Raw genomic sequence first — 20298 nt, forward strand, 5'->3', positions numbered from 1 at the left:
AAAGCAAGAGCACTGAACCGGCCAAGCAAAGGACACAGCTTATGCAAAGGTTCAGAAGAAAGAGGTGGCACGCCCTGGGAACGCAGGGGCATGAGGGTTGGGTGGGTCCACTCAGTACCGCTGGAAGGCAGGATCCCCTTCTTTTGGCTCCAGCAGCAGCAGCTGAAGCCAGGTCTAAGACATCTCCCCCTCCCCCTCCCCGTCTCCGTCCCCGTCCCCCTCCCGGATAAATACAAACACACATACACATGGAAACCACAGTAGCCCCGCCCTCCCTCAGCCGCACGTGCGGGAGCCACGCGCCCGCTCGGCCCCGCCCCTCGCCTGCGCCAGCGCCTGCGCCCTTCCTGCCTCCTTGAACTCCCTCCCCCCGCCCGCCCAGCCAACTGGGTTCTAAGGTCACTAATTAATCACAATGACTAATAAAAGCCATTGGCTTGCTCCCGTGGGGGAGCCGATCTCGAATTGTCCCTTCCCATCCCAGGACGGCTGACAGGGTCTATCGGCTGGCAGAGCCTCTGCCACCAACGGGCCTGGTCAGCTCGGCCATTTTCCCCCTGGCCCCGGGGAGGTCGGGGATAGGAAAGGAGCGGGGAAGTGGTGCGCAGGCTTCCTTAGGCAAGGGTCGGATTTTCTATTGCCTTCTCGAGAGTGGTTCCCCCCTCCGACAGCGAGTCGGTTGGTTTGGCCTGCTCGACTCGGATTGGGGGAGGTTTGATGTTGAGGTTCAGGATTGGAGAATATTCCCTCATGACGTAGAGCCTTCTCTCTAGCCGTCCAGCCATAGGCTCGCTTTCGGGACGTCCCTGGGGGAGGGGTTAGAGGCAGTTTCCCTCTGGATTCAGTCAGCTTCGGAGCTTCCCCCCCTTTCCCTTCACACACATCCCTTGGCCGGGCGGCGCGGGGGTGTCCGGTGGTTTCTTCCCGCTCCCCCCTCGGTGGCCTCCGGTGGTACGGCCCACGCTTTAACCGCGGCTGCGCGCGCGGCCGGCCCCGCGCTCGGCGCTGCTAGAGACCCGGGCCGCGGCACTCGCTCGGATCTCTGGACCCCCTCTCTTTTTTCCAGCCGTCCCGCTTGGTACGGCCCGTGTCCCGGCGCTCCCTCCCCGCCCTCCCCCTCGGGCCGGAGGCTCTTGGTGCGGCCCGGGAGAGAGAACCAGGTCATCTGTCGGTTCCTGTGAAAACAAAAACAATCGGCGGCGGCCACAGCAGCAGCAGCAGCAGCAGTAGTAGTAGCAGCAGCAGCAGCGGGCCGGGGGCGAGGGGCGAGCCGGGGCGTCATGGAACCGGGGGACGCGGGCAGCCCGGGGCCCCGTCAGCGCCGCCGCCGCCGCTGAGCCTCCCCAGCCGCCGCTTCAGCCGCCGCCGCGGCCGCCGCGAGGAAGACGCTGAGGCCCCGGAGCGGGCCCCCGGGCCGGAGGGGACTGGGAGGGGACTGGAAGAGGACGCGGCCTCGGGACGGCCCGGCATGGATCAGTGCGTGACGGTGGAGCGGGAGCTGGAGAAGGTGCTGCACAAGTTCTCGGGCTACGGGCAGCTGTGCGAGCGTGGCCTGGAGGAGCTCATCGACTACACGGGCGGCCTCAAGCACGAGATCCTGCAGAGCCAGGGTACGAGCGCCGCGGGGCGCCCGGCGGGGGCGGGACGGGGACCCCGGGGAGGGGTTGGGGAGGAGGAACTGCGGCCCCTGGGCCGCCTCTCTAACTCTCCATGGGGCTCTGGCGGTCCTTCCCAGGGGCCCTGCCCGGAGCCCGCGGGCTCCCCCTGCCCAGACACCCCTCGGCCTTGGGGAGCAGGCCCGGGCTCCTCCTGATTGCGTCCCCCTAGGCCTCAGTTTCCCCATCTGTAAAGTGAAGGATTTGGCCCGCCGGGACCTCCGCCTTCTCTTCCTGCTCCAACTTTGTCACCTCGGAGTCACCTCCGGTCGGGGTCTCTCTTCCCTCCTAAAGATGGGTCAGAGGCCGGACGGAGCCGGAGCTCCGGTTCTCGTCCTCCCTGTTTCTGGGGAGGAGTGTCGGTGCTGAGCTGGGCAGCTCCCGAGCCCTTTGGTTATACGATAGTCCTCCTTTTTCCCTCCTCCTCCCCTGGTCGCCGGCCTGAGCCGGAGCTCTGCCCGCCAGCGCTCCGCCGTGCTGGCTCGGCTTGGTTTGGGTCTCTTTGCATCCAGTTACTGGGAGGTTCTGACCCGTTCTAGGTGAATCCTCTGCCCTCTTTTCCCGTTCTAGAGAGAGCTCAGCGCTCAATGCCTCGGGTCCCTGATGGGCCTTTTGGCAGCGCGCGGACCGGGACCTGGTAACCCATCCAGTGGCTTCTTCCTCCTCTTCTCTCCCTTTTTTCCCCCCTCTCAGAGGGCTCCACGTGGAATCCGTCCCCCAGAGCTCCTCCGTTATTGGGATTTTCTAATCGCACTCTCCTCCTTTCCCCTCCTTTTCTAGCCGGAGGTTAGTGTCACTTGCCGCTGGGTCTTTAATCCGCTTGTAGGGAGTGTCCCCTTCTTCTTCCCTCTGGATGCATTGCGCTACCTGGCCTCTTCCTTCATTCCCATTAGGTCCCACAGACCAGCACCGCCTGGGTCTCTGCAGCCCTGCTATGAGCAGCTCCTACCCCTGCCACTGATCCCCAAAAGACTACTCGGAGCTCCAAGGGAAGGGATCACAGCCTGGCCTCTGCTGGCCTTTCCTGGCCTTTCCACCTGGCATCTACAGCCTGTGGCCCCAATCCTTCCAGGGGGACCCGGGCTTCAGTATCCCTAGGCTGGAACCTTTTGGCCTCCTGGGTCCCTCTCCTCCCACTTGACTCTCCCCCTCTCCATACGAGTGTTATTAACCTGCAGTCATGTCTGGCGTTGAGGGGACGGGTGGTTGAAGTTTTTAGTCCATTAAAGGGCTTCAGAGGCTGAAAATGGCTTGGAAAGGGCTGGCTTCTTGGAACCCCTTGGATAATGGCATGTATTCTTTAAAGTCAGTGACTGAGCTCTGAAGTTTAGTAAAGCGAGTAAACAGGAGGGAAAGAGGGATGGTTTGTGTGGAGAGGTGCCACCTGGAAATTAATTGTGTGAATAATAAGGGCCCATCCCCTCCTGTTTTAAGGAAGAGACCAGGACTGGGTGAATGGGAGATTGAACCGATTGTCTTTGGAGGAGTGGTCTCAAGTGGGTTGGTGCAGGTTGTCTTGAATAATGGATGGTGTTTGCAGTTGGTTTTTCTTTAGAAAAAGCAAAACATTTGGGATTTTTATTCTTGTTTGCTAGCTTAACTGTAGCTTTTGGGGCTCCTGTGGAAGGCTCTCATTGTGAACGGCAAAGGCATGATGATCTTTCTTCCAGGAACGGGCTGAATTAACTTGGGCTCTTGGCCTGCCAACAGAGCACGTGAGGAAATGTGCCCTTTGCCCATTCGCTGCAGGTGTTAGGGGGTAGTGCGGGGTATTTTCTGCCCAATCACTTTGCCTCCCAGAAAGCAGTTTTTCCCCCCAGAGTACTCTTTCCAAAGAATGTGTTGCCATCAGTTATGCTGGTAGATAGAGATGGTTAAAAGAAGCCAGAGTGCACCTGCTTTGTTAATGTTAACTTCTTTGAAAGTGGGGCTTGGTCAGGGCGGTTTGTTCCTTGTGGATCTTGGCGATGGAGCCACATGTAAATGAAGGCTCCAAATTAGTGAGGGCTTTCTGAGTTGGGTCAGCTCAAGCTTGTTTGGATCAAGGCCAAACTCTCCTGATCTTACTCCCTACTTTCCTTGGTGGGGACAGGGCAGGTTTCTAAATTTTGTACTTCTTTTCGAGGCTTTTGAGCTAGTCTAATTCAGGAGCTCTGACAGCAGACTTGGGTGGGGTGTGAGGGTTCCTCACTAACTGGTAGCATCTAATCTTATGTCTCCTGGCCTTGCCAGCCCTCCTAGTCTCCAATACTGCTTTCCAGGAGTGCTAAACACATTCTGACTTTTTTGATAGTTATGTTTTTAGTTATTTCAGTCGTGTCTGACTCTTCAAGACCCCATTGGGGGTTTTCTTGGCAAAGACACTGGAGTGGTTCGTCATTTCCTTCTCCAGCTCATGTTGCAGATGGGGAAACTGAAGCAAACAGGGTGAAGTGCCCAGGGTCATATAGCTAGTGAGTGTTTGAGGCTGGATTTGAACTTGGGAAGAAGAGTCTTCCTGACTCTAGGCCCAGCACTCCATCCACTGAGCCACCTAGCTGCCCTAGTTATTTGTAAACTTGACTTGTTTCCTTGCTACAGCCTGTGTACAATTTTGTAGTAGTGTTGAATTTTCCTTCTGGGGCAAGGATCTCTCTTTTCCCTCTTTGGAATCTGTGTGTGTGTGTGTGTATTTGTGTGGTGCTGTGTGGTGGCAAGTATGCCACAGGACGGGTAACAATATGGTTAACTTCTGGCTCTGTGTGGCTGTAAGGCCACCTGCTTTTGACCTGTGGAAAAGAAGCTGTAATAGCAACCTTGTGCCCTGTCTGCCCCTACACCTGGCTTCATCATCACAGCTGTTAGACGCCTTGGACAAACTGGGTAGTAGTTAAGTGTTTTGAAATTCCTTTTGTGAGGCCACCATGGAATTATTCCAAAGTTGCAGCATCACCCTGCTTGGCTAACCCTGTAATAAGAGTCAGGTGGGGTGTGAGGAAGTCTGGGTTGTGTTTTGTGAACCCAAAGCCATTTCAGCTTAAATTGATGTTGCTGGACTCAAATAAAATATCCTGAGGTGGAAGCAAATTGTGGAGCTAAATCCTGCGAATAATATTATACTGTCCTGCACCGTGGCATTTCCAGGAAGGTTTCTATAGGGATCTTGCTCTGACTCATCAGATTATTGTCTCTTAGAACAGTACTTGATGTTTATACAGCCAGAAGTTAACCATATTATTACCCGTCCTGTGGCATACTTGCCACCACACAGCACCACACAAATACACACACACACACAGGTTCCAAAGAGGGAAAAGAGGTTGGTGACTTAGCCCTGCCCCAGGTCCCAGTGACAGGTGATAAGGTGCAAGGAGCACGAGATCTGACCTTAGGTGACCATGGTTCCAACCCTGCTCTGGGCCTCGGTTGGTCAAGTTTGCCACTGTGAGTCTTGGACTCTGCAAGGCAGGATGTTGGGACTCAAGATGATTTCTGAGGTCTCTTCCGTCACTAATGTTCTGTGGGAACACACTCAAGTTTTTTACCTCCAGGGTCTTCCCACAGAGAACATCCAGATGTGCAAGTGCCTTCTTTAGCTTTACTATAACTATGTAGATGGCTTTTTTTTAGGTGGGACTTTATGCTGTCCTAAGTTGAGAGTTCTCTGTTTTATTTATAACTTCTGGATTTAAGATGATTTAAATTAATCATTGATTTTTATTTCCCCAATCGTATAATCATTTCTCCCTTAGGTTTTTGTAGTATTACAGGTTATTTCCCTAATTAGCACAGCCAGGTTCCAATTAGTGTGACTAATGAATCCCCCCAGCGGCTGTATTATTCAAATTCATATGGTATTTTTCCATTGGGCTGGAACCAGTTACTGTATTTTATATAATTAGGACTTCGATTAGTACAAAATTGAATACATCTGATAATTTCCTTATTGCACTGATCAAGACCTAGCAGAATCTAATTTAAGGCATGACTCTTGGCTATCTTGGCCCTCTCTGCTGCAGTGAGTTTGCCTAAGAGGGCTGTGCTGTGCCATGTGTTGGGGGCCCTCCTGGAGCTTTCTGGGTATCTTAAGGATACCAGTGGCGGCCCACAGGCCATCTTGGAAGTTTTTCCTCACTTATCTGACCAGACTGTGACCTTCTGGTTTCATTTATATTGACAATGTCCAGATTTGCTGACTCCACTGCCTCAGGTAGTACTTGTATTGAGAGCCCCAGGAGCTCACTTCATGGTTTTAAAAAAAAAAATTCAACTGCATTTTATTTTCAGCTCTGACTTTTCTCCTTCCCACTCACTGCCCTCCCCCGCTTGAGAAAGCAAAGAAAATAGGACCCCTGTTATAAACCTGTATAGTCAAGCAAAGCAAGTAAATGTCTGCAGCAGCCAGATTGATCTGTCTATCTCTGCCTTAAACTGCCCTCTGGAGGCCTTTTCCCTTCTATCTGGAAGTGGGCTAGCTAAGGTTATCTTTATGGATGGTGCCCAAACTGGGATGCTTAGTGCCCTCTGCCTCTCTTTCCACTCTTTGCCCTGTCACTGAAGAAGAGGAAGGCGCATTTAGTTGTGTCTTTGCTTCATGTGTTCCCACAGCCGAGCTCATCCCCAGTGGCTGGCCCATTGGTGACAAGCTTCTGTTGGGACAATACTTAAAAACCTTTCTAAGTAACCTTGGGCCCATTATGAGATGTTAGAGTAGGATTTTTTAAAAAAGGAGTTTAAGGAAAAGGTAGCTAAGTGGCACAGAGTGTGGAACTTGGAGTCAGGAAGACCTGAGTTCAAATGTGACCACAGACACTTACTAGCTGTATGATCCTGGACAGGTCACTTAACCTCTGTCTGCTTTGGTTTCCTTATCTGTAAAATGGGAAGAATGATGCCTACCTCTTGTATCAGTAATTAAGGTGAGACTTTTTGCTGTTCTTCTCTTAAGTGCCTTTAATAATTCTGGCCTTTGAATGGGATGTTGTCTTGGAATGTTTCTCCATGTTAAGACAATCAGGAGTCATTGACTTTATGTGGTGGAACTAGGGATTAACTTTCCCACACCCTAAAAGGGATTTTTCACTGTTTTTTGCTTGACTGCTTCTCAGCACTGAGGTAATCAAATGCCCCAAGGGCCTTGATAGGGTATATAAGATCCTAGCTTGGTGTTTGACTGTTGGGGCTCTCACTCACTGTAAAAGTGGTATGTGACTCTGGGCAAGCTGTTGTAACTGCCCCCCTGCCTTTGCTAACCCAGATGTTGGTTTTTCATTTGGTCTGTTTATAATGTATGTTTGTAATTTATTTATATTTGCTCTGAAGTTCAGGGTACTGACTTTTCCTCCAGAACTAAGTGAGTTATACTTGTATGTGTGATTAAAGTGAGCTTGTTAACCCCTTAGTTACTTTCCTTAGTAAAGCAGATCAAAGAACTTGTGTTAGCAGCCCTCCTGTGTGCTGGTGTTATTGGTCCTACACAGCCACAGTAGCTACTAGCAGAGTTGTTGCTACACCTCTCAGGGTTGCTGTGAGGATCAGATGAGATATTTCTAAAGTGCTTTGCAAGCCTTAAAGCATTTGTTTATTAAATAGGGAGAAAATCAAGATGGCTTTTTCCTTGAGAGGAACCTTTTAAATGTCTGGACAATGTTTCAGACATTTCCCAGAATATACATATTCTCTGCTATTCATTCATACGACTAATAATGAGCCCTTTGCTTTCTTTCCTCTTGAACACCTTACTGGATGCCATGGTGAATACAGAGATGCATAAATGATACTACCTGTACTGTGTAACTGGGGAGGTGGAGGCAGAGGGCCCCCAGAATGAGGGCAGTACATGATAGAATTAAGTGCACAGTTGTTAGCATAAATGATTACTGGGAGCTCAGGGAGGGTGCCTGGGCATTGGCTGGAATGATCCAGGAAGCCAGTGAGTCAGTCAGCCTTCCTGGAGGGTGGTGGGGCAGTATTGGAGGAGGCTAAGCAGTGGGGCTGGCAGAGTGGCAGATGGAAGCGGGCTTAGTGAGTGGATGCGAGTGGGGAAAGAAAGCCTAGGAGATAAACTCGCAGAAATGCTTTTCCATCATGCCATTGACCAAAAAACAGCAGGAGGTGGGGGAATCAGGAAGGGCTGCTTCAGTTTGGGGGAAAAGCACGATGAGCTAAGTTGAGTTTGAGGTAAGTGCAGGTGTTAATGTCCAGGAGACCGTCAGAGATCGTCAGGTGCATCTTTAGAGTCACAGGTGTAGAGCTCAGAGGTACGCCAGCCCCTTCCTTTTATAGATGAGGAAACAATACCAGAGAGGCCTTCCAGATGCTTTGCTCCATTTGGAGGAGGGCTAGAGATATAGATTTGGGAGGTGAGAGTGAGGGCTGTGACAGAGAAGGTGGGAAGCAGAGATTCTTGACCTGAGGTTCATTGAGCCCCAGGGATTCCTGGTTAGAATTCAGGGGAATGCCTGTGAACTTGGTTTTTTAAAAAATATTTTGTCACCTATTTTAGCGTAATTGAGCCGATGTATTTTATGCATTTAGAAACATGATTCTGAGAAGGGGATCCATGGAGACAGACAGAAACACACACACACACACACACACATTGAGAGAAAAACTTGAGGGGCTGAGGACAGACCTGTGCTGTGCCCTCAGTAAAGAGAAGGCAGAGGGATGCTGTTGAGGAGAAAGTTAACTCAGAAATTAAAAGAGGAGATCCAGAACAGTATGTCAGAAGGAGAGTGTTCAGTAGGATCCAAGACTTTTTGATTTGGTGATGAGGAAATAACTGGCCTATTGAAAGAGCAGTGTCTGCAGTGTCAAGGACTGAAGGCAGATTGGAAGGAATGGCAAGGAGCACTTAGGAAGTGAAAGGTAGGAGAGACGGAGGACTTGGTTTGAGGGGGAAGGTTGGAGGTTCCTCAGGGTTGGGCAGACATGTGTATTTGGAGGAGAGGAAGGAGCCAGTGAAGAGAGGGAAAGGATCCAAGCTGATTTGGAGAAGAGAGTGTAGGTCTGGTACAGGAGTGTACATTGGGAGGACAGTGCAAGAGAGGGGTAAAATGGAGTAGGAGGAGTTTGAGACAAGCCTCCTCATGCCCCTCCCCTTCCTTTTTTGGGGAGGGAAAGATAGGAGGAGGACATAATGGGAAAATCCGGCTGTGGTCCTGCTCATGAATCAGCAGAGATAGGTGGAAGGCTGCATAGTTGCATGGACCTAGACTGGTGGCCCCTGGTTTGGCACAGAGCTTTCTAATCCTAGAGGTAAGGTGGTTTGAGAGGCACGGTGCAGAGGGTGGAGGGTGTGCCAGCTTGGACATCAGGATTGCATTTATTGTGTGTTGATAGTGTAGACTGTAACAAATGATAGAGAAATGTTAATCATGCAAATTAAACTTAAAGGTGTGTTGTTTCTGCAGTTTTTTTTCTGGAGAGTCAGCTAAACATTTCCCAGGACATCCTTGATTCAAATTGTAGTAATAATAGATACTAACAACTTAAACTTATATTTTTAAAATTAGTTTTGTAATTTTTCCTTATTATTAAAGGTTTTATTGATGCCTTCCGTCTTCATTCCCCCCCCCCCCCCCTTGAATTCTCCCTTGTGACCAAAAAGAACAATTAAACAAAAACATGTAATCTGGCCAAATCCCCACCTTCCTTGTTTAGTAAGTGGTCTTTGCCTCAGTGCTTGAGGGTGGAGTGTATTTTATTATCTGGTCTCTTTGTTGGTTTTTCTGTTTTTTGGGGGTAGTTGGACTTTACTGATGTTTTCTTTTACGTTGTTGGCATTGTGCATATTGTGCTCATCTCTGCTTATTTTGTTCAGCTTCAGTTTGTATATATTTTATCCTGTTTTTCTGAACTTGTGTTTGTCCTCTCTTACTTTATTTTTAGCTGTTTTACCCAGAGGAGGGGGAATTTACTCAATTTCAAGTTCATTACCGCCACTGTGGTTCACTTTGGTGTATATTGGACTTGGCCTTCTGTCTTTGCCTTCCTTGGGATGAGTAAGCCCATAGTGATCGTATTGATGAAGGGATACTGATGATTCAGTCACTTTACCTGCAAAATTCCTGTGGAATCTCCAGAGGGGCTGGGCCATTTCACAGCTTCACCAGGGGTCGACCCAACTTCTCTGGCACAGTTCCACTAGCATTGATTAGTCTTATCTTTTGACATCTTTGCATGGTTTGAGGCAAAACTAGAGTTGTTTTCATTTTCATTTTTTCTTAATAGTGATTTGTGGCATGTTTTCATATGGTTGTTTATAATTTGCAATTCTCTTGAAAATTTAACATACTTTGACTCCTTAATGTGAAGAGCTCTACTGTTTTGTATATAAGTTCCAATTCCCAATGTTTTGGATAGGTGACTTTGGTGATAAATGATGCAAATATTTCCCCTTCTACAATTTCTCTAATTTTACCTTCATTGATTTTATTCTTGGAGTTTTTTCCCCTTAATTTAGTCAGAATTGGCTATCTTCCAATATCTTGTCTTTCATTTGTCATTGGTCATTAGATGCAGTTGTGAAAAAGGCCTGATTGTCCTTTTCTCTTTGTGTGACATTTATGTGTGGAGGTAACATCCATTTTGAGTGTATTGTACACAGTGTAAGATGATGCCCTAAGCATGGTTTTTCCAGAAGTTTATAGTATTCCATTTCTTGTCTCAAGAGGAGTCCTTCCCTAAGAAATGCGTGTTCTTGGGCTCATCAAACACTGGGTTGTTGTTTTGGTCCATATCTATTTTTCCCTCATCTAGTTCATTCTACTCTTCTGTTCTTTATTCATCCATCTATCTGTGTCTCTTAGTCATTGTTGGCAAGATTCTGGCCAGAGTCCTGCTCAACAGGCTCATCTGGCACCTGGAAGATGGTCATTTATGCGAGAGCTAGTGTGGCTTCAGAAAGGGTTGGGGAACAGTTATATGGTGTTTGCTGCCCAACAATTCCAGGAGAAATGCCAGGGGCAGAACAGAGGTCTATACACAATGGTCATTGATCTAACTGAGGCCTTTGATGCTGTCAGTCATGAGGGCTTGTGGAAAATTAGGTTAGAATTTGGTTTCTTGGAGAAGTTCATTGGAATCATACATCAGTTGCATGATGACATGCTTGCCTGGGTTCTGGATAATGGACGGTGCTATTGAGCTTTCTCAGTCACCAGGGGAATGAAGCAGGGCTGTGTGCTTGTTCGTTTGCTTGCATGATGTTTTTCTGTGATGATGTCAGATGTCTTGACACTGACAAATGACAAAATGGTACCAAGTTCAGCTACCACATTGATGGTAAATTGTTTAACTAGAAAAGGCTACAAGCCAAGACTAAAGTGGAAGGAGAGTTGGTGTGTGACTTTCTGTTTGCAGATGATTATGCACTCATCGAAGGCTCTGAGGCTGAGATACAAGAGTATGGATTGATTTTTCTGCTGCTTGTGCTAATTTTGGCTTAACAATCAACACCAAGAAAACAGTTTCTCCACCAGTCAGCACCATGCCATCCATACGTGGAACCATCGGTTACAACAAATGGAGAAATTTTGAATACTATGGATAAATTCACTTACCTTAGCAATGTGCCTTTCAGGGATGTCCACATAAAGAGGAGGCCGATGCATGCATTGCCAGAGCTAGCTCAGTGTTTGGGAGGCTCTGAAGGAAAAGTGTGGGAGAAGAGAGGTATTACACTGTCAAACTGATAGGTCTGCAGAGCTGTGGTGCTGACATTGTTGTATGCCTGGGAAAACTGGACTGTGTACCAACACCATGCCAGGAAACCGAATACTTCCATTTGAGTTGTCTTAGGAAGATTCTGAAGATCACCTGGCAAGATAAGGTGCTAGACGCTGAGGTCCTTTCTTGAGCTGAACCTCGAAGCATTTGAACTCTTCTTCAGAGAGCGCACCTCTGATGGGCTGGCCATGTTGTTCGATTGCCGGACATGTATTTGCCTAAAAGACTATTTTCTGGAGAACTCACACTCACAGAAGGCAAGCATTCACATGGCTGTGAGAAGAAGCAATATGAGGACATTCTCAAGGTTTTTCTGAAGAACCTTAGGAACAATTGTGAGACATGGGAGACACTGGCCCAGGACCACCCTGCATGGCGTACCTGCATCAAAGGTGGTGCTGTGCTCTGTGAGCAGAATTTACTATAGCTCAAAATGAATGTGAGATGTACAAATTTAGACACATTCCCACTTTACCTTTTGGAGAGTCTTCTGAGGTCATGTTGGTCTGCTCAGCCACAGTCAGACACACTGTACCTTGACCCCAACAAAATGACAACAACATAAGATGTCATTTTGGTGGTCTTCAAGAACAAAAGATGACAAAAAACTGTCTGGCAATCTGTTTCCCAATACCTAAAGGGTTTTACGATTACTGCTTTATGTTGTAATTTGAGTCCTGGTGATACTATTCATACTTTTTCTTATTATTCTTGAAATTCTAGACCTTTTGTTCTCCAAGTGAATTTCATTTTGTCTTGATAATGTAATCATGCTATAGTACCAAATCTGTAAATTAATTGAGGTAGCATTGTTCTTTCTATTATAGTAGCAAGGCCCCACCATGAGCAATGAATATCACTTCAATTTTTAAAGTCCTCATTTATTTCTTGTACAAAGAGTGTTTTGTAGGTTTATTTACATAAATCTTGCAGATGCCTTGCTTTGGTTACGAGATAATTTTAATGCATTTTGTAGTTATTTTGCCTACAATTTCTCTTTGTATTTATAGAAATGTTGATGAGTTCTATTGATTTATATTGTATCTTAAGGTATTAATAATCTTAATAGTTTTCTTAACTGATTCTCTGCAGTTTTTTTCCCTAAGGATTTCATGTCATCTGAAAATGTCTTTTTTCTTTGAGGTTCAGACCCTTAATTTTGTTCTCTTGTCTTATTGCTATGACATTTCTATGTCAGATAATAGTAAGGGGTGTGGGGCCATTGTTGTTTGACCTCATGTTTACTGGGAAAGCTTTTAGTGGTTCTCCTTGGCAAATAATGTTAGTGCTTGGTTTTGAAATTTATGCTTTTGATCATATTCAAGTCCTGCCATACATATGCTTTTTAGGATTTTTTAGCAATTGTATTTTGTCAAAGCAATTTTTCCTGTAACCATTAATTGAAGAAAGTACAAACCTTTTGTGTTCCAGGCTATTTTCCTTTTTTTTCCTCTCCTTGTTCCTTCAGTTCTTAGAAGAGAGAGAGAATGGGATTGAGTGGGGTGACTGAACACAGCTGTAAAACAGGAGGCAAAGCCCACTGAATTATTAGAGTTTGGGTGGTGAGCCTGGCTTGTGTAGGAGGAGCCCAGCTTTTGACTCTTTGATGTGGTTAAGTAGGAAGACTAATCCTTATTAGCTGAAGGATGATGACATTTTTAGAAGCATTTTTAAACAATGAAAGGTGCCAGCAGGTGACCTGGAGAGTTGGAGTCTTTTTCAGAGATGCTGCAGTGAGCTGTAGCTTCATGCTCTTGAGATGTGGACCTGGTTAAAGCCTCATGTGGAAGTTTAAAGTGTATTTTGAAAGGTTTCCTTTTACAGACAATATCCAGAATAGGGCCTGGGGAGGCCTGGAGGCCCTCAGGAGGGCCTCACCCTTTAGGTCCCAGGACTGGTAGGAGAAGGATCTTTGAGATGATAGGATTTGAGTGTGTAATACAGACTTGGGTGCTTGGACCTCCTTTTGAAGGGTCAGTGTCATTTGTGTGACCAGTTAGCATGGGTACCGGCTCTGTGGTCCTGGGCAACAAACTTAGCTTCTGCTTGCTTCAGATAATGACAGCACGTGCCTTCCTCCCAGGGTTGTTGTGAGGATCAGTGAGATCATAAAGCTCAGTAGACAACATACAAATGCTTGTTGCCTTTCCTGCCCTGCAGCCTCACGATACCAAGTACCATGGAAGTATGGCAACCATCTTCTAACTTGGATCCAGCAATGTGGGAGGTGCTGTGATCTCATTCGCTTAACAAATACAGAACAACTTGCCGTGTAGTTGGTTGGAGGCATCCAGGCCGGGAGTCTCCTTCTGTGCTGACAGATATTGGGGCATTTTACTTTTTTACTACCTCTACCGGGAATGGGGCCAAGGGCTTGTTTATAGGTGTATCAGCTTTAAGGCTGATCAGGCATTTTCTTCACTGCCCTTTGAAGGTGAGAAATGGAAACTGAGATGATTTGTTTTTGCTACATGAAGTGAGTTCAGATTTTGGTAGAAGAGGAAGTTGGGTTCAAATATGGGAATGCAAAATTTTGTGGCCTGTGAATTTCATTGATCTGTCTCCATAGTAATAGAGACAAAGTATAAACATGATTTTTGGGCAAAACAGTTGTGGGAGAGCAGAGATTTTGTAGTATTACTGACTTGATTTTTGGTTTTCTTTGGAGGACCTTTGAGGAGAGTCCAAACTTCTTGAAAAAGTGACCCCAGGCAGTTTTGAGGATATTATCCTTGTTAATATTGTAGTATTTCCTGCTTAGGCTTGCGTAATATAACTCTGACTTGGGCATAGCATTATCCTAGTCTGGGTTGGAAAACCTGTGCTGACACCTGACACTTTTTTTTTTGTAGTCTTTGATTCCCATCATTGGTCTTAAAGCTCCCACAGTCCTCTTGGGGCAGGGCTCCTAGCTGCCTGTGATCTGACTAGTCTTCCTCCATTCCTGAAGGAAGGCCCTTTGGTAAATAAGGGAGCTGGTTGTTGAAGAGCTATGGAGTTCTCACCTGTGCAGTCACTCTCTTGTGGGGACATCCGTGGCAAGGTGCCAAACAAGGTAAGGAAGGAGGTGATGAGTTGGGCTGGTTAGCCTGGAACAGAACCAGGGTGAGTATGCATTATTTTGTGTATAGAAGTTTTCTATTCCACATTTTGAGCACTATCCTAATTTAGATGTCATGTTAAAATGGGCATATACACCCACATGTGTGTGAGGCAGGATGTCTAAAAAGTCCACAGGTGGCTTACCCTCAAAATGGCCTCTTCCTCCACTGGGTAAGGAAGGAGGTAGTTTTTTAAATTAAAAGCTCTGGGCTTATGGTCTAGTGAGTTGAAGTTTTTCTCTTGAAGAAAAACCTAGGCAGCTAGATGGTAAAGTGATTAGTTCTGGTTTTGGAGTCAGGAAGATCTGAGTTCAAATTTGACTTAACTGTATGACCCTGGGCAAGTCACTTAACCTCCCTTTGCTTCAGTTTCTTCATTTGTAAAACAAAGGTAATAATAATACCTTTCTCCCAGGTTGTGGGGATCAGTGAGACAGTGTATGTGAGTGCTTTACAAACTAACAAACGCCAGCTCACCTCATCCTCATCATCGGATGTCACATCTGTCCTTCTCACTGCTTAAAGATGGTAGGCGATGGGCCAGACGGTTATCATAATGGCTCTTGTCTGTTGAATCTTTGGTTCAACTGTATTTCACAAGGGTGCAGCCTACACCGCTCATTGTCTCCCGTCTGTTAACTCTCCTTTTGCTAATGGTGAGTAGTCGTATAGTACCATGCTGCTTAAACTGTGGGCCCCAACCACATATGGGGTTGCTAAAAACTTGGCAGCAGTGAAAGGTTTCTGAATGTACAGCGACCAAAAATTAATTAAAAATCAAACTTGTAACGAATCCAACGTGTTTCTGGTAGCGCTTGCCCATCCCTGTGCAGCCTTGGTTTTGGACACAACGCATGTGCACTTTGCGCTGTGCATGCCCTCAGGCCTTGAATTGAGAAGGAGTCAGGATGGGCCATAGAGTTGTGTATATTTTGATGGTGTGCTTGTCTCCCAAGATGGAATGGCGGTTCCTCAAGGACAGGGCCTGGTGCTGGCGTAGGGTAGTACCGGGCACATTGTTACTGTTGTTCAGTTGTTTTCAGTCATGTCTGATTCTCTGTGACTCCATTTGGAGTTTTTTGGCAGAGATACTGGACAGGTTTGCCATTTCATTCTCCAGCTCATTTGACAGATGAGGAAACTGAGACAAACAAGGTTAAATGACTTGCCTTTGAGAGGGTCACCCAGCTACAAAGTGTCTGAGGCTGGAATTTGGACTCAGGGAGATGAGTTGTCCTGACTCCAGGCCAAGTGCTCTGTGCACTATGGTGCCACCTAGCTGCCCATCTGTCTCATAGTAGGTGCTTAAAAAATACTCGTTGATTTAGAGTTGGGGTATTGAGCAGGATTCCTATAACAGCAGCTTTCTGAAATAATTTAACTGTACTTGACCTTTGCAGGGCATTGCAGAAAAATGAGACCAGATATAGTTGGGTTGAAAGTAACATTTTATTCCTTTCTTTCTTGGCTTCATTGCATTCAATAAATTGGGAAGACCTGTAAATTCTCCATCTATGATCTCTCTCAATTCTATTCTCTCTTCATTCCTACTAATTCAAATTAGAGGCCTTGAATGCCAGGCTAATGAGACACTCTACAATAGTGTTGAGGAACCTGTTAAGCTATATCCAGTGAAACACTCAATACCCAACACCTAGCTAATGTTCTCTTTTTAGGGTGTAGAATCCAATCCTCTGCATGTCTAGTTCCTTTAACATCCATTTTTCTCAGTTGAAATATTGCCCACTATTTGGTTCCTAGTCTAAATGCAACCTCCTTGTCTCCAGCCAGGTAGGATCTCTGATCTGTGAAATCTCATAGAATCTTGTGCCTTTCCTGGACTTGAAAAAAATTGTTTTATTGATAGATTTTGTTTTTATATTGTCTATATTTCCTCATGTATCGTTTGTTCCTTCCCTTCCCAGAGTCATCTCTTATAACAAAGAAGGAACAAATGGGGGGACAACCTTAAGCAAAACTAACCGACATCTTGACAAAATCGAATATTATAGAAAGAGCTTTGTGCCAGGATGCCACATCTGCCCAAAAAAAGTGTTAGTTTCTCCTGTGTCTTCTTTAGGGCTTAGCTGGCTCATTACAGTTTCATAGCATTCACTTTTGATCAGGCTTTCTGTGGCCTTGGCATTGGAATGCATTGCTTCCTTGCCTCTGTTTACTTTACTTTGCATCAGTTCAGAGAAGTCTTTTTGTGCTTCTGGATTCATCACCTTTCTCATACTTTTGGGATTGTGTTTGTGAAGTGTTTTCATCTTTGTATCCTTCCCAGAATTTAGGATTATGTCCTAAATATAGTTGAGTGGTCAATAAATAGTGTTGGAGTGCTTATTGTTTAATGGTTCAAAGGCCTTGGGCAAGGGCCAAGATCACCCACCAAGCTACTTGGTTTGTTTTTTTTTTTTTTTAATAACCTCTTTTACTTAACCTTTCTAGCTCACTCCCCCTCCCTGTTCTCCACCCTCTTCCTATTCAAGACTTTGCTCACCTGCCCTTACCTGATTATCTCCCTGAAATCACCTTGTATCGATTTTGTATCTCCCCCCCCCCCCCCCCCCCCCCCCCCCCCCCCCGCCCCTTCCCTCTCTCCCTCTCTCTCCCCCTCCCTCCCTCCCTCTCTCTCCATCTCTCCCTCTCCCCTAGACTGCTAGAGCAGAGGCCATTTTTGCTTTTGTCTCCATATCTCTATCCCCTGATGCTGGGTCTGGCATATAGGAGACCATTAATAAATGCTTGGTTTAGTGTGGATACTCAGGGTAACTTAGCAGACCGTCTGTGGTGGTATTTTCACTAAGTCTGGGATCCAAGTTAGGAAGAAGCTGATATCTTTAGCAGCTCAGTCTTGACTGCCCTAGAATGACGATTTTGCTAACTGTTGTCCTTGTATTAGTCAAAATAAACTTGTCCTGATGACAGAACTTTATTTTTAGAGGGGGAATAGCATCATTTGGCTTATCTTTGAAAACTGAATATGAAATAGTTTTTAAGATGTGAACTTAATAAAACTATGTTTTTAAGACTATTGTCATTCGTCTGTCATTCTCGAAGAGGACCAATGACATCAGGGATATGTCTTCACTTGCAAGCGAATTGGATTTAAGTGAAGCAGAGCTATGCAGAGTCATCAGCCTCACTCTCTCCGGTGACATAGGCCAGGATGACTGGTGATACCCTGGGATGCAGTGGGAGACCTTGGCCTTTTTAAACTAAGGTCTTTTCCAGTCTCAGTTGGTTTGAGGCAAGGCCCATCCAGTAGTAAAAGGCCAGGTAGGAACTGAGGTAAAAGAGGTCTTCACCAAAGATTCAGTCTGGGAGGGGAACAGAAACAATTGCTATTTACACTCAGTCTGTACCATCAAACCCAAACAATGAGTTTTTTAAAAAGACTGTACCAATTACTTTAAAGCAGAGGTGGGTGAGGCACTTGAACTTGTTGAAAGATTGGCTTTGGGCTGGAGAAGGAAAAACTAATCAGTATATTGCCAGTACTTCTGTGTCATATGGTGAGAAATGAGTTTCCTTATGGATTCCTCAGAATCTCAGTTACTGAGCTTGTGAAAGTAGCAGTTTAGATTTGGGAGATTAGGACTTGTTGTTGACGCTTTCTCTGAGTTGTCACTTGGTAGCTGGGACCCTTTAGACAGTATTTGCTGTCAGACTCAAGGGGGGATTTGGGGAGGATACCAACCTTATCCAGAGAGAGAGATTTGTAGCTCTGGGAATCATTTGCATAGAGATGCTTGTTAAATTCTTGGGAATGGTCATCCAGAAGGTGAGGAGAGAAGAGGGCCTGGGACAGATAGAGCTTTGGGGGGTACCCATAGTTATGGGATGTGGATGATCTAGCAAAGGAGGTTGGGAAGAAACACAGGGAGGAGGAGATGAAGTGGAGACACCTATTATAGAGAGACACTTTTTCAAGGAGTTTAACTCCAAAGGGCAGAAGAGATATAGGAAGATAGTTATCCGGGATGGAAGGATCAAATGAGGGCTTTTTCAGGATAGAGGAGACCATGTTTGTAGGCAATAGGAAATGAGCCAATAGAGGAGAGATTGAAAATAAGTGAAAGAGTGAGGATAACAGCGGGGATGGATGGAATGGGGTCACTTGAGCAGGTAGAGGGGTTAGTCTTGGGAAGGAGTAAGGCCATCTTTTCATGTGAGACAAGGTGTGAAGGAGGAGGGAGTGGCTGAAGGCGCCTGAATGATAGGAGATGAGGGAGCTTACGGTAAATGAATGGCCCCAAGTTTTTCTACAGAATAGGAGGCAAGGTTCTCAGCTGGGAGAGTGAGGATGGGAGGAGCCATGGGAGGTTTGAGGTGGGAAGAGAAGGTTTGAAGAGTTGCAGTGGAACGTGCGAGAGTGAGTTGATAAAGGAGGTGGGGCAGGATTGCCCAGCAGCAGTGAGCACTCAGTTGAGTGGACCTGATGTGGACCCAGTCAGAAGAGGTGATGGACTTTTCTCCACCTTTATTCAGTGGCACAAGCGTGGGGGCAAAGACAAAGAATGATGGGTGTCACACCACACCAAGGCTGAGGGTTGGCTGGGTGTTACTGATGATATGATAAAGGGGGTGGGGATTCAGGAGAGGAGCACTGAGGAGAGTTGAACTGGTTCACCAAGGGGTCAAGATGGGGAGAAGAGGAGAGGCCAGTGCAGGGGACATGGTCTGGGAGAGACCATGATTTTCAAGGGGGACTGAAGGTCATGGTGAGGATGAAGAGTTGGATTTGGTAGGGAAAGCCAAAGGAGAGCCAGTTTGGGCCTTTAGATAAGGGGATTCTTGAAAGGGGCCTTTGAGATTATCAGGCCAGGTAGGAAACTGATACCCTGGGAGGTTAAATCATGAAAGAGGAATTGTCTGAGTAGAGTGTCTGACTTCCTCGAAGCCTTGGTGAACTCTGAGCTTGTTGGCGTCTCCCTTCTCTGAAGCTGGAGGACTTGGTTTGACCAAAACAGTTTAGCATCCAGTTAATATGAATTGATGCTATTTTTTACATTAAGCATATCCCCAAATACATCCTTTCCTTCCTCCCTTCTTTACCCAAAGAACCTTCCCTCGTACCAGGAATGATGAAGCAAAAAGTGCACAGCCCTGGATAGTTGTGCAGAACCAAAGACCCGCTTGCCTGTGGTTGATAGAGATAGCTGTGGAGCATTTCTCACTCCAGGGAAACAAGGGTTGGAGGAGCATTTTCTCTTTCCTTCTCTTGAGCCAAGCTTGGCTCGTCCACTCGCCACCTTGGTTTTGTTCTCTTCTTTCCTTCCACTGTGTTAGGGCGTATGTTGTTGGCCTGGTTTTGCTTACTTCCCTCTATCCCTTCATATCACTTTTCCCATGTTTCTCTGAATCCCTCGTTTGTTATTTCTTTCAGCACAGTGGTATTACATTCTCTTTATGTTCCACAGTCTCTTTCTCTGTTCCCAAATTGATGGTGACCGACTTTGTTCCCAGTTCTTGGCCACCACAAAAGGGTCATATGGAGAACTGGTGGTGGGCTAGAGGTACAGAATGAGGCACGTGTTTTCTGAGCTGCCTGTGTCTAGTTATGCTCCTTAAAAGTGAGAGGGGGAGGGAGAGTTGGGAGGATTTAATGGGACGTGAGAGAAATGCCGAAAGAAAAAAATATCAAGAAAACAGAAACACTCAGAAGAAAATTTCAGAGTTCAGAAGGGGACACAAACGGCAATTTGGTTACCCCCATATTACATTTAATATTCACTTTTTAAAAACAATCTACATAACAAGTTCATTGTTTCACATACAATACTTTTTTGTTCTTTATTTTAAGGGAAAATGTGGCTATGAATATT

General features: G+C 46.3%; 1 protein-coding gene across 1 annotated transcript in view; it reads left to right on the forward strand.

Annotated features, from left to right (window-relative positions):
- Positions 1–980: 980 nt before the first annotated feature.
- Positions 981–20298, forward strand: part of RMND5A (required for meiotic nuclear division 5 homolog A) — a 75906-nt gene continuing 56588 nt past the window's right edge. Inside the window, exon 1 of the mRNA XM_036750459.1 lies at positions 981–1610. Coding sequence (XP_036606354.1) covers positions 1469–1610 — 142 coding nt within the window. The 5' untranslated portion in view covers positions 981–1468. The remainder of the gene's footprint in view (positions 1611–20298) is intronic.

This window comes from Trichosurus vulpecula, chromosome 3 (assembly GCF_011100635.1).
Source record: "Trichosurus vulpecula isolate mTriVul1 chromosome 3, mTriVul1.pri, whole genome shotgun sequence".
Lineage (NCBI taxonomy): Eukaryota > Metazoa > Chordata > Mammalia > Diprotodontia > Phalangeridae > Trichosurus > Trichosurus vulpecula.